At 32.2% G+C, this 18,163-nt stretch overlaps 1 protein-coding gene across 3 annotated transcripts in view; it reads right to left on the bottom strand.

Annotated features, from left to right (window-relative positions):
* The window catches only part of Myb (proto-oncogene like protein Myb), a 31,194-nt gene that overhangs the window by 12,039 nt on the left and 992 nt on the right, over positions 1-18,163 (bottom strand). The window contains exon 1 of one of the 3 annotated variants that reach the window (XM_029316812.2): positions 9,809-10,513. The exons of 1 other annotated variant lie outside the window; for it this stretch is intronic. In XM_029316812.2, the coding sequence (XP_029172645.1) occupies positions 9,809-9,900 (92 nt within the window). In that variant the 5' untranslated portion in view covers positions 9,901-10,513. Of the gene's footprint in view, positions 1-9,808; positions 10,514-18,163 lie in introns of those variants that run through there. One more of the 3 variants, XM_029316814.2, reaches the window with a different exon arrangement.

The raw sequence follows: 18,163 nt of genomic DNA, 5'->3' as shown, positions 1-18,163 counted from the left end.
ATATTATATATTAGATATAAGTAAAAAAATTGATCTCTTCATCACAAGATATAAGTAATTACAAAATCAAAGTAAATTCTCGATAGATATAATGATTTCATTTTGTATAAGAGAAGTTTCATTATTTCGTTTGTCAATCGTAATATGACAGAATATAATAAAGAATTGATAGCTTTTCACATTTCGCAATTCCCCTGAAGACGAGAAATATGGCCGAGCGAAACTTTCGAAGCGAGACGAATGACTTATAGAAGAGGACGGACGGATATCGCTAAATGTTAGACAATAAAAACGACAACACGCGGGACAAGCTATTTGACTTTTCGTGAGAACGAGAGAGGAAGTCGTGTGTGCGTGCATCCGTGTGTGCCGTGGTAATGGACATCTGCCAAAGTTCCGAACTTTCCCCTCTTTTTCGTCCGCGCTTCTTCCGTTCACGTTCGGCGCTCACGTGTTCAATTCGCCTTTACGACACCGGCGCGGCGCCCTTAGCTCTTCTCTTCCTTCCTTCCTTCTTTACTTCCTTGCTTCCGCCTGTTGCGCGTCACGCAACAATAAGGTCATCGCGCGAAGCAAAGTTCCTTTGAGGGCGCATGAAAAATTTCGAGGATCGAGAGAGAGAAAATTATGACTCGAACAAAACGAACTAAGACTTCGGGATTGTGTCGGCACGCTTGTGAAGATAATTAATAATCCTTTGTAGAATGATTAATTAATTGATTCGTTAATTCGAACTCATTTTTCTTCATATTCGAAATGTGCTTTTTGCCGTAATAACAATCTGTTTTAAGCTACATTAAATTTTCTCTTAGAATTTATCTTGAAATTCATGCAAGAATTTTGTAAGAGTTCCTCTGATCAATATTTATCACAAATAAAAATATGAGATATAAAATATGTTCGATTAATTTACTAGGGTTGGGTAATAACTAGTTAATTAGTTAAAAGTTAAAAAGTTAATAACTTTTAACTTATTGTTAATTTAAAATGTATTAATTTTTAACTTCAACTAGTTATTTTTGACCTTAAACTTATAAACTTTTTTCCTAAGTTAAATTCTTTTTATCTTTGAATATAATATCATTATTGTTTTTTATAAATTATTATTTTTAAATTAAAGTATTATTAATGTTTATCTTAATTTGTCATCAATTGTAATTACCAAAAAATATATTTCTATATGAAAATCAGAATTTCTTTACTATAAATTTTAACAGAATTAACAAACAAAATTCTAATTTAATATAATGCTTTTAAAAATTAACTTTTGATTTAACTTCAGTTAATTTAATCTTAACTTAACTTTAACTGAGTTAACTTTTGTTCATGTAACTTTTAACTGAACTAAATTAATTTTATAAACAACTTAACTTACATAGTTTAAAAATATTTACCCAACCCTGAATTTTACTATGTACATTTTTTATTGTGATAAATATTAATCAAAAAATTTATAAAATTCCTTCACGATCATGATTTTCAGGGTGAATTCTAGGAGAAAATTCTCTCCGTATACAAATATGGTACACTCAGAAAATGAGAAACGGAAAATTTCATCATATTTTTATTCGCTTCAGTTTTCACGGTTTTCTCTTAAGAACCCTTTTATCGCATAATGATATGACATATCGGGATTTGCATTTTATCAAGCAAAGTTTGTGCACCGTTATACCCGCGACGTATCTGCATAACAGAGCAAAATATTGGGTCAACGCAAATATAAGATCCCGTCATCGCGTCGTGTTGGTCGCGTGCGACACCCGCAACACACAATTGATCCTTTCGTCAATTTTATAGTGTCCGGGACCAGGTGTATATACATATATAGAATCCACGGAGTGTTCGTTCATAGCTGGCGTCAGCTGCCCCGTAAAAGTCTCACCCTCTCACTTTTTGACTCTCGTTCTCGCGATCATCCGAAGATAGGACGCTTATAATGATGCCCTCTTGCTCCTTTTCCCCTTATCATCAAACTTCATAGAACTTGATCTCATAGGACGATGACCGATGATCGAACGTCATACGTAGGCTGTTTATTATGATAAACCAAAGTGGACACTTTTATCTTTTAGAGTTTATATCATTCATGAATGAAGACGCTCCTCGTGTATTCTTCATACATAATTTGATGCATAATTAGACAGTCTTTCTAATTACTGATACATATTAATGTAATACGCGCGAATAATACGAAAATAATAGTGTAATATACTATTTCACTGTTTGTCAAAATTATCGTGTAATTTTAATTCAATACACTTTATGTGTATTTTTATAATCTCTCGAATACTTATTTTTTCTATATAAGAAATATGGCCAAATACACACGCATACTTGTTATTACGTATTATTATATATATATCTATTCATCAAATTAAAATCGACGTTGATTTTTTGTTTTTATTGAATTCATTGAAAAAAAGAGAATACTACTATTACTTATTTTATATCACCCACGTTTTGAATAATTATTTTAACCGCGTATAGTATAAAATTTATATCAAACTATGCTGTTTTCTCAGACATCTTGTTCTTTAGATATTTGTATTATCTGTAATATAATTTAATGGTACATAGTTTTATTTAAATAAATAATTATATAATAATAGAATAAAAGAAAACATCTGTTGCAGGCATTGATTAAAATGAAAAAAGAAATAAAAAAGAACACAATTCTAATCGATGCAGTGAATCAAATCAAATATTATATTATCGATGAGTAATACAGTCTGTTACTTTATCTTTAATGAAAGAAAAAGAGATGAATCGTTATATTAATTAATTAAGACATCGTTAAAACTTTTCCTGTGTATATCTGAATACATGCATATCATTTTTTGATAATCTCCAACAAAATCTTTTCATTTTCGATCTCATAAAAATTCTTCAGGAATCAAGCTTTCTTTCCATTCTAATGATCCCTTTCTCTACCAAGGAATGGACGAGTCTGACGGCTCTCTCGGTTGAATAAATCTATAAGGTTATTGGCATCACACGGAACCTGTTTGTATTAATACACGGTAGAATCTTCTTTCAGAAAAGCATCGAACCATTAATAATTTCCTTAAACTTAAGAGTCGAAAACTAATTGATAAATTGGCCCAATCCATGATTAAAAATGCGAAATTTAATGATCACCCTTCATGTAACGCTAAATAAATAGTTACCTCAACACCGTCTTAATTTCAGAAGAGAAATCATTGATATACAACGTGGATACTTAAAATCTGATAATAAATAAGTCACACAAAAGAGTAGGTACATATGACGTCTCATGAAATTGTCGTGACGACATCGACTCGAAATTGTTCGAAGAAGGGATTCCGTGAAAACCGGGAACGTTCCGCGTATTTTAATGAGGCCGCCTATCCGTAAAAGGATCATCAGCCGAGAGAGGTAGGCTACGTTCCAAGATGAATTTATATGTGCTGGTTCGGACACGCACGGAGTACGCGAATACGGGGTAAGTGGATATAGGTGTAGAGAGGCAATGCGTATCTACCTACATGTACATACTTATATACACGCGACCGTGTACCGGCAGCCAGCCAACGACATCGGGGTGGAGGTCTTTACCGAAAGACATCTGGCTACCACCTGCCTCGATGCCCTCGCGCACTCGCTCCATCAAACCTCCCCATAATAGAACGCTCCCGAGCATGCGCACCCGCTCTCACATGATGCATATGTGAGGAGGTACGTACGTATTGTGTGTATCGTGACCGTGTGACTTATATCGTGTGGTTTCACGCATATGTGTGTGTGTGTATGCGCCGGCAATAATCGAGTGCTCGTGCTCCTCTCGTTCCCGTAGGGCTATATAAAAATACAGGTTTACCCGGTATATATAAGCGTCCTTTTTTTTACATTAATATATGACGGGGAGAATTCAATATTCATCCATGTATAAACAATCTTTCATATATAGATGATAAAAATATTTTTTGTTCAGCACTGAAAATAATTTGTTAACTTGACTAAATCTTTCAACTAAATTACTATTTTGTTAATTGAACAGATATTAGTACTTAAGTCAAATATACATTTTGTTAGAGTTCTTATGTTATATTTAATTTAAATATTTTTATCTGTTCGATTAACACAATAATATTTAGTTAAAAGATTTAGTCAAGTTAACAAATTCTTTTTTCAATGCAGCTACTCTTTATATAATTATTATCTCATACATTTTTCATATTAAAAAATTTAAGTGCCTTAAATCAAGACGTGGAAAATAGGTAGGTATACAAATTATAATTTGTTGGTAATAAAAAAATTGAATTATATCATCCTTAAATTCTTGAGATAATATATAGCTCACAATGTATATTAACCGGTCATTCACTGGTGCATCCACCACTAGCAACCTTTCTCTTTTTTTCTCTCTCTCTCTCACTAGTGTACGCACAAAATATACATAATACATACGATGCACGGGGCGAACACGTCTGCGAGAGACGAAGGGAAATTCCATCACCCTTCCGTAAAAAAAGGCGGGAAGCCCTTCGGCAACGCGAGCGAGCGCGCACGTTTCATCCCTCTCGTTTGCCGAGAGGTGCGCTTCGTCGTCGTACACCACGCCTTTTACCCCCGTGCCCATTGCGAAGCGATTGTATATCGGACGAGCCACCCGGTGCTCGTTCCCATGACAAGTGCGATGGGTATTTTCACTCGTGAATCTTTAATTCCACCGTGGGAATCGAGTCTACATCGGTCGGAGATCCGCGTATTACGACTAGGCGCGGATATGTACGCTATATATGTCTCGTGATCCGATTAGATTACATCTTTCATAGACGAATTATACACTACGTGGCCCTTTGTGACAGCTGAGAGGGAGGAATGTGCGGAAATCTCGCGAAAATTATTAGCTTAGCTCAGCGAATCTCTCACCTGCGATATGTTTTTAAACTATAACAATAAGCGTGTGTATAAAAGTGATGACGCAAGAGATAAAATTTATTCTTATTTAAAATATATATATATATATATATATATATATTTATATTTTAAAGAAAATATATATACAGATATTTAAAAAATGTTAAAAAAGCTGCACATAACACAAAATAAAAATAATATTGTATATCAATAATGAATACATTATTATAAATATTTAACATTCAGTCTTTTCTTATATCTGAACAAATACAAAGCGATTTCTTTCTTCCCTCTGTAAATTGATACTTCAGTACTTATTAGACAGGATTATTTGGCAGCATTCTTATTCTCGAAGCAGATGCTAAAAATCAAGTTCGCCCTTATGTACATCCCGCCGATCAGCGTCGACCCCGAGTGCGCTAAATCGATATCGAGACATAATAAAAAGGAAAGAAGAACGGGCTGCGAGAGCAGTCCAAGGGCCGTCCCATCTTGAAAGAAATCTCTTCAAGGGGCCCGGGCGCGAATCTTGTCGGTAACCCCCTTCGAAATTTGTTATTTGACGTTTTGGGGTGGCTTTTTCTGGTTCGCCCTACATACTCTGATTCCGATGAAATTTTAAAAGTAACGACTGGCAGCTGTCCAGACGTTGATTCGATTCAGTTTTAAATTCGAGAAACTTAATCGTACACGTCTGCGAGATCGACGCGACTTTCTATTATATACGAAGGAACGTCTCTTTGTACATTAACTTCAATTCTAATGACTGACAATGAGTGAATAATTTACGGATCTCGCAGACACTGCATGAACTTTCAAGATCGCGCCAAAGAACAGCTCTCCTCCGGTTTGAGCGACCACATGGGGAATACAATAATACAGGATCTATTTATATAGTGTATTTAAATATGCAATTAACGAGAATTTGCTTTATGGAATTTTTGTAACACTTGAAAAAAAATTTCGCAACTTTACTTTTAATAACAATTGCCATATTAAAAAGTAGAAATATTAAAGAATAAAATAATCAAAATTTTGAAAAATGTATCATAAAAAACTTCATAAATAAATTTAAATATATTAAAAACTAATTATAGAAATATAAAATTTATTCTCGTATGTAAATACGAGAATAATTATAAACAAGGCAAATTAATTACGAACTGAGCGGCTTATTTCGGAAAGAGACTGAAATCATTATCATAAACATCAAATAATCAATGAATATCTCTACTCTTGGGCGATTCATACTACATGGAAATCTATGTATAGAAGAACGAGGGACAATAAATCCTAAAAACACATCTCGATTTCACTAAGAACACGCGCGCACGACCATTCATACATATGTCATTCTGTATCCACAAAGCTGGCATATCCTTTCACTAGATGATTATGAGCCTATGCTAATACATGTGTGACCTTCCAATATATTCGCAAACTTAATGATTTTTCTAAGAAGTCTGTGAAATTGGAATGGACCAAAGGATACTTTTGTAATCGCTATATTATATTACCGAGTGAAATTTTTGCACCATTTTTCATATTTTGTACACATTATTGAACAAAAGTACAATAAAAGCACATCGTTGTACGACTATCCGATGTCCCATTGTTAAGAAAAACCTTATTGTTAAAAAAAACCTAAATTGTTAAAAAAACGAATTCAAATATTAAAAAATTTCTCTAAATTTTATTTTATTTTTATTTTTATATTGCATCCTAACTTTATTTTTCAATTTAATAAAGAATAAAATAGAAAATATAGAGATAATAAAAAAAATAGAAATGACTCTCTTGAATGGGAAAAATGCGAGAGAACAAAATAAAAAAAATTCTATCGTAAATAAATAAACAATATTTACAATTCATTCTTTCGACGGACGATCGGACGATATAAAGATCGTCAAATTAAGAGATTATTTTTATATTAGATGTGCGATACTCTAATTGCAAGATATGTAATTGCAAGAGAAGCCCAAGACATACCATATAAATATTGCGGTATATCGCAAAATTCGTAATAGCATGTAATCAAAACAAAAGTAATCCCAATCTTTCGCAAGAAATATGCATTTGAATAAAAGAATGGAACGAGTTCCGAAGGGGGGCATGGGGGTTGAAGGTACAAAATAAACGATGTAAAAAATTCTTAACAGAATTGGCCTGAAACCGGGTTTAAATCTCCTTAGTCAACCTAGTCCCCCTGTCTATACCCTCCCTTCCTTTTTGTCTTGCCGAGGCTGTAGACCTGCGAGGACGACCGGCCAGAAAAAGACGAATAAGTCTCGTCGTTTCTTTTGGCTTTGAGTACTCCGTTAAATGACTAGCACTGAAAAGCGCGCTAAACTTGAATGAAAGATATTCCTTCATGCTGCGACGAAGTTGCCGGATTTCTTGTCTGTCGTCCATCCGCTCGGTTGGACATTTATTCTCTCTTTCTTTCCTTCCATCTAGAGAAAAAATACTATTCGACCAAACTATAAATATAGGATTTCTGAAGATATTGGCTTTTCCTTTGTCTCGATCCATTTCCACAATTTTAAAATTTCAATAGAAAAACCATTAGAATTGTTTTCAAAGGACGGTGTACACAAAAGTAGAGCAAGGCTATAAAGGATTAATACGTCAAGTGTGACCATGAAGGTCGTTTATAATATTGTAAATGTTGTTTCAAGTAATTTTTCAATTTTTTAAAAATATTTGTTGTCCTTATTTTTATCTACAAAAATATACCTTAAAAATATAAAATAAGAAAATTGAATTTAAGCTATTTGAAACGCACGGAAAGATGACAATACAAGACATTCAACATTTCAAATATTTCATTATTTTTTCATAGAAAATAAAATGCATGTATTCTTCATTGTGAACAAGCAAAAAGCAATTAGAAATTACTGCATATGCAATGTTTAAATTAATTAAATTTACGTATGCGCGGTTCAAATTTATCCTCTTCTACGATATGTCAAATGTAGCGAATAAATATTTGAAAATGTTTCAAGCCAATACAAAATTATTTTCAATAGTTTTCAAATAATTAATAACTAACAATAAAAGTCTTTGCGCGCTTTAATAAAAAAGTATCAATAATGAAACTTTAGAATTAATATATACAGTAAAAACTTTAAGAGAATTTTAATTGAAACCTTAATTATAATATTACATATATAATATCGAAAATTCAGAAACTGCAGCTAATAATAACTTCCTCTCCGACTATTTTACTAAGAAAGAATTTGCAAAAAAAATAACATAGTCGAATGGATCAAAGAATTTCAGTTTGAAAAAACATCTAAATACAGTTCTCATATTATAATATATTGTTAAATATTCATAAGACATCAAATTATGTTACCTAACAAGATTTGAGAATATAAATCGTGTTTTTATAAATATAAATAAATACAAATTCCACGAGAATAAAATTATGACACTTAAATTTATTTTCATAATTTAATTTATTTTTAAATTAAATGTTAAAAATCTTTTAATAAACTCTATACTGTAATTCTTAAATTATCAATCTATAAAATGTAAAAACTATTAATATTACAAAAAATATATATAAATGAGATATATATAATTGTGATAATCTTTCTCTATACTTTGCGTTTTTTGTCACAAATATTTTTAATTTAAATTCTAATATTGACTTTTTTTTAGATAAAAACAATATTTACTTAAAAATTTATATAGACCTAATAAATAAAAGAGAGCTGATTAACTTCTCACAATCTCGCTTTTGCGATAACACCGCATCCTTTGATATCAACATTATATGCCGTATAACTTCCGTCGTCGGAAATATATACCCTGCTTATATATACACATTTCTTTACTACTTTCATTCGCGATATCACTGACACGACTGACCTCAGTTCTCTCAATTGAATATTTGAGCCAAGCGACTTTGAACATCAAACTTGATCAAAATATCTACTCTTGTTTAACCCTTTATACGATACAAGAGAATTTCGAAAGAAATGTGGATGTTAAATCTAGGTACTGTTTTTTTTTTGTATTTCGTACACTAAAAAGTTTGTTAATTTGACTAAAAATATTTAAACTAAATGTAACATATTAAATCTAACAAAATGTATATTTGACTTAAATACTATGTTCAATAAACAAAATAGTAATTTAGTTGAAAGATTTAGTCAAGTTAACAAATTTTTTTTTCAGTGTACATATTTATTATCATGGAAGAGATTGAGGAAATCTTGTGAAATTGAAACATATTAAGAGATCAATAGTTTTTAAAAAATAAATATAAATCGGAGCAATAGCATTAAATGCAAATTCATAAAGGTTTTATTTCGGAGCAAAGATGTTGCGCGCAACGCTAAAAAATTTTTGTAATTTTTAATATGCTAAAAAATATTTAAAAGATAAAAACAGAGAAATATGATCATTCTTGTTCTAGTATTTGATCATTTTTGTTCTAATTCATAAACATGACATCTCAAATTCATGTTGATTCAGAGAAGTAAAAATTAGACAAAGTTATGTAGAAACTATTTAAATTATCTGATTATGAGGAATAATTTATAAAAAAAAATAATAAAAAATTAACGACTAATTGAATAATAAATAAAATCTGTTTGAGAATTATAACTATCCATCCTCTAATTTTTAAATGTAAAGAAGGTTTAAAAAATATGGATTTATATCTCTAAAATATTGGAAATTATGACTCACGCATTTTATTTAAAAAAATATCTCTCCTGTGTATATATAATAGATTTGCAATTAATAATAATTAAAAAATGTCTGTATTACTCCTCATCTCGATATGGATCGCGTAATTATTCATTAGCGCTTCAGGTATCTGTGTGTCTGTGTATATGTGCCATTTTGATAAAAAATAAATAAATAAATAAATAAATAAACACGATTTATGAGAATTTTGACAAAAACTACTTACGCTTCTGTAGGCGGTGAGTAAATGGACGAATGATAGGATGCATTAATCGGCAATCCACTCGCGAACAAATCATTCGATAGCATATCCATCATCTATACAAGCAGAGCACGATTCTTGTGGGAGGACGCGATGGTAAGCAAACGAGTTTAGAGTCGAGAGAACGCCAGAACACAAAGTATATCCGGCGAGCGTGCACGTAAATAGATCCCGTGAAGATCTCCCGTAGAGATGCTCCGAAGAAGCGTTCTCCGATTCACAAGTACTATCTCTGCACGCGGTGCAGATATCACTGTGTGTGAATTTCTCCGAAAGAATACATCACATCGAAAGGAGAGATATCTATTACGGCTACTTTTACACTTGTCGTCCTCCAATTTCCTCCTCTTTTCCGCCTTCTCACCAAGTAATGATCTTTAGAATGTTCCTGACGTCTATTCGTTCTCGCAAGTTTTTCTTCCTCTTTCCTTCCTTTCCTCGTCCGCTTCGCATCTCACTTCTTTAAATAGTATCGACTAGATAGAGTATCCCTCGTTATCAATCGATTCGCGTATTGCAAGAACGAGATTAATAAATGAAGCGGCGTAGGAAAAGAAGGAAAAGAATCGCGTTGACAACGAGAGGAAGACGAACCGCCTACCACGTGTTTCTACGCGTTCAAATATTTCTGCGTCCCTCTTTGGACGGCGGCTGAGCTCGGACTGGCGAGATGGTGATGGTATGTGGTATTTCGAAGGGTTCGCAGTGGAAAGGCCCAACACGTTGGATCCTGCGGTGGAGCGGACAAGCAGAGAGGGAGAGAGAAAGGGACAAAGATGAAGAGTGAGGGAAAGCAAACCGGGGATCTCGACTCGTAGATGAACGAAGGGCGAGGTGGAGTGGAGGCGCCGGTCGTCCCTACGAGACCCTCCATGCGTATGTTTGGTATGTACGTACATACACATGCGAGGAACTCGTCGTGTAACAGCTACAGACGATCGACCGAAAAAAGGCGGCAAAATACTACGCGGTCCACGGTTTAATGCCTGCGTGGAATAACAATCGGGACGAGAAAAAGAAGCTCCACGTGGGGAGAGACAAATTTTTAGGCTCGCCGCATCAACTGAATTTTAATTTTATTTATTTATTTTTTTCTTCTATAAGCTTTGTAGAAGAGGCATAAAAAAAAAATGAAAGTTATATAAATTTTCTTTAGAAACTTTGTTGACAGAATTTCATTGTTACCTGGTGAAGTATTAGAAAGTTTCTTTTTGATTCCATTTAATAGTATCCAAAAATTGTCTAGTTTTTTGAAATTTCTTTAAAAGTTATTTTTTAACACCGCAAGGTTTCTCTAGCATTAATTATTTTATGAGTAATTTTTTTCTGTGGATTTATAAATATTTTTTTATGAATATCTTTCCCTTTGAAAAATTTCTTTTAACTCTTTGAAAAAGTGGGAAAGTTGAATAGTTTTCAAGTTTTCAACAGCGGTACTATTAAAAGACAGAAAGAAGGCTTTGTTTGTAAGAATGTAATAGCGTCGCATACCTCGGAACCCAGACTCAGTACGTGCCTTAAGTTTAAGCTATACCTACACTTTGGCTCGTGTAAATTTCTTTTCTTTCGACACAAAAATTACAGAACTAAATTACTACATAAAAGCGAATAGATATAATAAAATAATAAATGACGTTAATAAGCAAATAATTTGATAGGAAAAATTATACAAAAATAACGTTTGATATTTATTAAATATGATGGTTATGAATTGAATAATTTCATCAGCTGCAATATAAAAACTGCACTTAACGCCATATAAAATATTTAGTTTTATAATGTATAAATTAATGTAAAACGGTGAAAATAAAGATTTCTAACATTTCGACATGTTAAGATTTGCTAAATTTTATCTGTAATTTAACTGTAATGTGAATAAGACTTTAAGTCACTTAAACCCAGCAGGAGAAACAGTGAGAAAAATAAGTGAAGAGAAAGGAAGACGAGAAGAGATTGGAAGAAAGAGAAGATGCGAAGAGAAACGCGGAGGAGGAGGCTGCGGCGAGGCTGACGAGGAACAGGAACGTGAGAAAGACGTGAGGAAATGAGAGGAAGGGCTGCGGGACTCCGGAATAAGCCGCAAGGTCTTCTTGGCGGTATCGCGCCCGTTGGGTTCTGGGAACCGATCGAATCCTTGATGAACCGCGGCAAAAGAATTACGAGCCGATACAGCGCGAAATCATCATCGTGGATCCTTCTACGGGTCACGCTTCTAAGAACACCGATGATCAAAATACAACAAAATTTCGACAAGCTCCAAATTCTTTCAAGCATTAAATTAAACCCACGAAAGATTATATAAGAACATTTTTATTCATATTTTTTTCTTTGCGATCTGTTTTCCTTATCTATATTAGGATGAAAAGAGTTTTGATATAAATTGACATAAGAGTTCTAAGGCAATTAAAAAAATATCTTGCTTTTCATCAATTCTTCTTTAAATGTAACTAAAATTCTTTAAATTTTTTTAATACTAAAATTCTTTAAATCTACTAAAATTCTCAACAATTTTTTTTAATATCAGAAAGAAATCTGAAGCTGTAGAAGATGGAGAAACACATCGCGCAGAAGAGGAAACGTTGCGTGACTCGTCTCGGAGGCCGCTTGGAAATTGAGTGCGGCATATGTCGAAGTTGAAAGGATATGCAAAATCTGGAAGAAAGGACTTCCTGCACGATGCTACGAAACTGCGTCGAGAACGAAACGCGTCCGGACGATTAACACATCCTTCGCAGCCGCGATTCGAGGAAAAGGCGCGATGTCGCAAAGACGCCGGAGAAGAAGAGTGACGAAGAGGGATCCACAGGTATACAAGTATACACGGGCCGCGATGATACGACGGATCGGATGCAAGACGGATTCGTTTCGTGATGCAGACAGGTTTTTCTCGCCGGAGAGCGCACAAGGGCACCGCCTTCCGGGTTCTCAATTCGGGTAAAAAGAAAAGTACCGACCAAGCATGGCTGCTCCAGGTCCAGGTACTGAGAACCGCCTCTGTGGCCATCCTTGCTTGACAAAAAATTCACGAATAACGGACAATTAGTCCGGCATTGTCACGCATTAAACAGTGCGTTTTGCGAACCATTTGTTATTTTTGAGAGACAATTTCTCAGCATGAAAGCTTGAAATTAGATTTTGTACACCCAGTATATTTTTAAAAAATTGTTGGGTATTCGTAAATATGGTCTCGTATTTGGTTAAAAAAAAAAAAAAAGGAAGAGAATTGTATAATATGTCAGATATAGTAACATATTCAAGATTTATCTATACCTATCGAATAAGAGTAAGAGTACAATTGTTTTTCGTTGTGTATACAATTTTTTTCAAATAACCATCATTTTAGAAAGTTTTTAATATTTACACAGAGAAAATTTTCTCTTAGAATTTATCCTGAAAATAATAAATCGACAATATATGGTATTGGAAGAATTTTATGAGTTTCTCTAATTAATATTAACCACAATAAAAAATATAATATCTATATATGTAGATACAAAATATGTGCGATTAATTTTGCTATGTACATAATAAAATTTATCAAACATATTTTATCTTATTATATATGGTAGATATTAATTATATTTTTTATATTGTATAGTGAATATTAATCAAAGAAACTCATAAAATTCTTCCAATATCATATTGTTCCACAATTACCATAATTTTCAAGATAAATTTTAAAAGAAAATTCTCGGTGTATATTTAAAAAACTTTATATCCCTGTATAAAAACTTCTATTTGTGACCTCTCTTTCCTATGTGAAAATTTATTACCAGGTAAAATACAAAAAATGGGTTTTCGGTATAAAAGCGTGAAATTTAGTTCGACATTCTTAGAGTAATGAACTTTTTCTTTAGAAATAAATGCGAACGATACAACTATAGAAATAAAAAGGAAAAATTAGTAGAATTCCTATTCTTTACCAGAGCATATCTTCTCGTAATTTAGCAGAAAGATTTTATCTTATCCAAGTATAGGTATATCAGCAATGTCAAATATACAAATATTTTGACATTGTTATTATAACAAAATACATAAACATAGTTAAATACCAAATAAGAATAAAAGATTAGAAGCGTGTCAATGTTGTTACGCTATATTTTCACGATACTGTGCTAATATTATTGTTTCTTTATCCTCTGTTTTATAAGTGATCAGAATATTCTGATTTTAATAGACGCAATTAAAATTACATCAATAATTTCGGTGATAAGAAATCGGACATCAGAGTGCAAGAAAATTGTTATATCATTGTTAATATAACCAATATTATGTGAATATTAACGAATTGATGTTGTAATTAATATAATTAATATATTCGATGCAGTTCAAAAAAATTATATTAATCACAATATGACTCCTTAATATTCACACAATAAATTCTTTCAATTTCTTGCTACAGATTTCTTCAAATTACAATAAAATTACATCAATAATTTCAGTAATAAGAAACCGGACATCAGAATGCAGAATAATTATATGAATATTTTTTGAAGTGGATGTAATTAATATAATATTTGATGCAGTTCAAAAAATTATAATTAATCACAATATGACTCCTTAATATTCTCATAATAAATTCTTTGAATTTTTTGCCGCATATTTATTCGAATTAAAATTACGACCATAATTTCGTTAATAAAAAATTGAACATTAGAATGCAAGAAAATTGTTATATCATCGTTGCAAATAATCAATAGTATATGAATACTTTTCGAAGATCTGATGTAATTAATATAATATTCGATGCAGTTCAAAAAATTATAATTAATCACAATATGGCTCCTTAATATTCACCCAATATTGCTCATTTTCACGATGATGTATAACAATAATCATTTCTTGCATTCTGAGGTCCGATCTTCTTATCAACGAAATCATTGTCGCAATTTTAATTTTAATAAATATGCACGTAGAAATGGAAATACATAAAAAGAGAGAGAGAGAGAGGACTCGAGGTATAAACTTAAAGAGCCACATGCGCCGGGTGTCGATCTCTGCCCTACGTTCTCGAACTCCCGTCCTGCGCTGAATAGCGGCGCATCCACGACGGATGAAAGAGATGGGGCCCGCGAGCAAGCCGGGAGGGTTCGTCGCCACGCTCGTTCGCCTCTGTTCCTATGAACGGGGGGCAGCTGTCTCTCGTTTGTTTCCGCGCGCGCGAGCGCGAGATGACCGCCGACGTCGCCGGCCCTCGACCGAGGTCACTTAGCCGAGAGCATGCATTTCTGTACGCTGTGCGAATCTCCGATAAAGAACACCCAGAGTGCAACATTTTTCATTGACTCATCTCGTTTTTCAACGATAATTCAATTAACTGTCTAATTATTCTAGTCTTAATTTAAAGCCTTTACGTTATAAAAGTGATCAAATAAAGGGGATGTCTTCGTAATATTCTCTATTCAGATTTAATTAATTTTTTTTACATTGCTTCCAACATTCATAAATGTCAATATTAATATAATTTTTATTTTTTAAATACCTAGCCGAGAGCATTTCTGTACGCTGTGCGAATCTCCGATAAAGAACACCTAGAGTGCAACATTTTTAATAGACTCATCTCGTTTTTCGACGATAATTAAATATAACTAATTATTATAGTCTTAATTTAAAGTCTTTAGATTATAAAAATGATCAAAAAAAGGATATCTTCTTAATATTCTCCATTCAGATTTAATTAATTATTTTTATATTGCTTCCAACATTCGTAAATTTCAATATTAAAATAATTATTTTTTAAATAAATACTCGCATAATGCAAACAAATATATGTAATTGAATCCACGAAATGATACAGATTAAAATACACGGGCAAACTATTTGGGGACCTCGAATTCATATGTGTACCGGAAACAGAGGCGAACGGAGCGAGATTAGGAGCACAATCTTCGAATCATAGCAATATGCAAATAATAACGAGTAAAGCGCGAAACGCGTGAACAGACGTGGGGACGATCAAAGCAAACGGAGAGAAAGGAGAGACGTGGGAGGGCACCGACAGGACGACAAGCGTGTACAGGGGCGTGTTCGCGACTACGAGAGACCAGCAGCAGGCGATGCACGCGTGCTGCGTTTGTCCTCGTCTGGCAGTTGCCATGCGAGCCACCGGAGAACCCGCGGGTTGACGTCACCCTATTTCTCCCAACAGGCAACTTAATATTGATAAGTGGAAGCGTGCAGCGTTCCGGGATACGAAAAAAAAATCGCTAGCTGGGTGTCCCAGGGTAATACGCGCGTGACTGATTTTGACCGACTGCATATTCGCGCGCGATAGAAATTAAAGTGCACCGGGATGCATATATGTATGCATAGTAATTATAGTTGATACAACTTGTATATTTTTTACAAATTTAATCCCGAAAATATTCAAGTACAGGAGAGAATTTTCTTTTAGAATTTACTCTAAAAATTATGGTAATCATGGTAAAAAAATCCCTTGAAAATCATGGTAGAAAATAATAATGTAGATAGTAAAATTTACTATGTATGTAGTAAAATTAATCGCACATATTTTATATCTGTGATAGATAAATATTTTCAATTGTGGTAATTATTAATTAGAGAAATTCTTATGAAATTCTTCTATATTGTCCCACGATTACCACGATTTTCAAGGTAAATTCTAAGAGAAAATTCTCTATACAATTCTGTATACAATTGTACATAATATCAAATTGTTGGTTAATAAAAAATAATAAAACATAATTGGGAAAGAGCCCTCTCTTTTTCCCTCCTCCTTCCCCCTATTTAAGGGAAAGAACGATTTTTTTGTATTTAAACAATTGTTAAAAAATTATGCAGTTCTTCATATCAAAAAATGTTATAAGTATATGAAGATTTATCAAGTAAAATTATTTTGTTAAAATATTCTTTAAATATCTCAATATGCAAAATTTACGCGAATAAGTTTAAAAACTTTTATCAACATTCTTATATGTAACAATAAATTTAAGAACTTTAACTGTCATTATTATGCATATCATCTGTTAGACCTCCTGGCTATATTCATGAAATAGTTTATCTCGAAAAAAAGTTGACCCTTCTTTTATTACCCTTTTAAGAGTTATTCTATACTTCTCTTGGTTATTGGATATAAAAATGAGAAAAACAATAAATATCGATGCAATGAAAAAATAATGCAAAAAAGTGTCATCGAACGAAAAACAAGTATTTATAACCGGAAATGTTATAATTTTATCGAATTTTATAAAAAGTATATAAAGGATATAATAAAGAAAAAAATAAAAATATATAATAATATATATATAATAAATAAATTTAGAAAAATGTATCAAAATTATAATAAAATATTATATAACAAAATTTATATACAAAAAATTAAATAAAAAATATCAAAACGCACGCACACTTTATATATGTACATATAATTACATCATTTTTTTTAAATGGGGCTGCCAAGTTTCAGTCCCTCTCGAAATCCGAGATCTAACCGAATGTTATCAACATTTTCGTATATAATTATTTATAAAGCACTTTTTATTAGGCAAATGAAACTATAAGCCATTGCTTAATGTTAATTAATATATAAGTTTCTAATGTAATCGTTCTTTCCCCAGCCTTTTCCCGCCCGAAATAATATCCTAAATACGCCACTAGTTTTGAAAGTATTTTAATTAAGAAAAACTTCCCTAATAATGCAATAATCATATAATTATAAAGAACATTAATTTAAATATGAATATATGACTTTTGACAAGATCTGTTCTTAATTTTGTTTTATAAATAAAAAAGATTGTTTATCGCCACATGTATATATACATATATGTATATATTTCACATAAAAAAAGAAGTAAATATAAAAAATAAAAAATCAGATCAATATCAGATGTGATATACATTCTACAAAAATAGATTACTTTAACAATATAAAAAATCAATCATTCGACTAGGGGACAAATGACACAATAATAATAATAATCAATATCGATAAATCAATATTGATAACAAATAGACCTTTGACACATTGACAAACATCAAGTTCACCTCGAAACATGAACGTCATTGTTTTTAATTTTTCGCATTACAACACGTACATACATATAATTAATAATATAGAAATAATTTCCAAAAAAAAATAAAATTGCAAAAATTTATGTAAAAAATGGAGATGCAAAAAAGTCTTCAAAAATGCATCTCGTGGATTTTTCAATTATTAGGAAGATATCGAGTTAAATAAAATTCTGAATAAAAACTGAATGCATAATTATTCGTCTCTTATTTCGATATTGAAATGTCATACGACATGAATATATCGCTTGCACTTTTCCATTCTTTCCCTTTCCCGCCAAAATATTACGT

The sequence above is a fragment of the Nylanderia fulva genome, unplaced genomic scaffold, assembly GCF_048542155.1.
Source record: "Nylanderia fulva isolate GAGA-0341 unplaced genomic scaffold, ASM4854215v1 Scaffold5, whole genome shotgun sequence".
Taxonomy (NCBI): Eukaryota; Metazoa; Arthropoda; class Insecta; order Hymenoptera; family Formicidae; genus Nylanderia; species Nylanderia fulva.
Note: the sequence above shows the minus strand (reverse complement) of the source record. Positions and strands in the feature narration are given on the sequence as shown.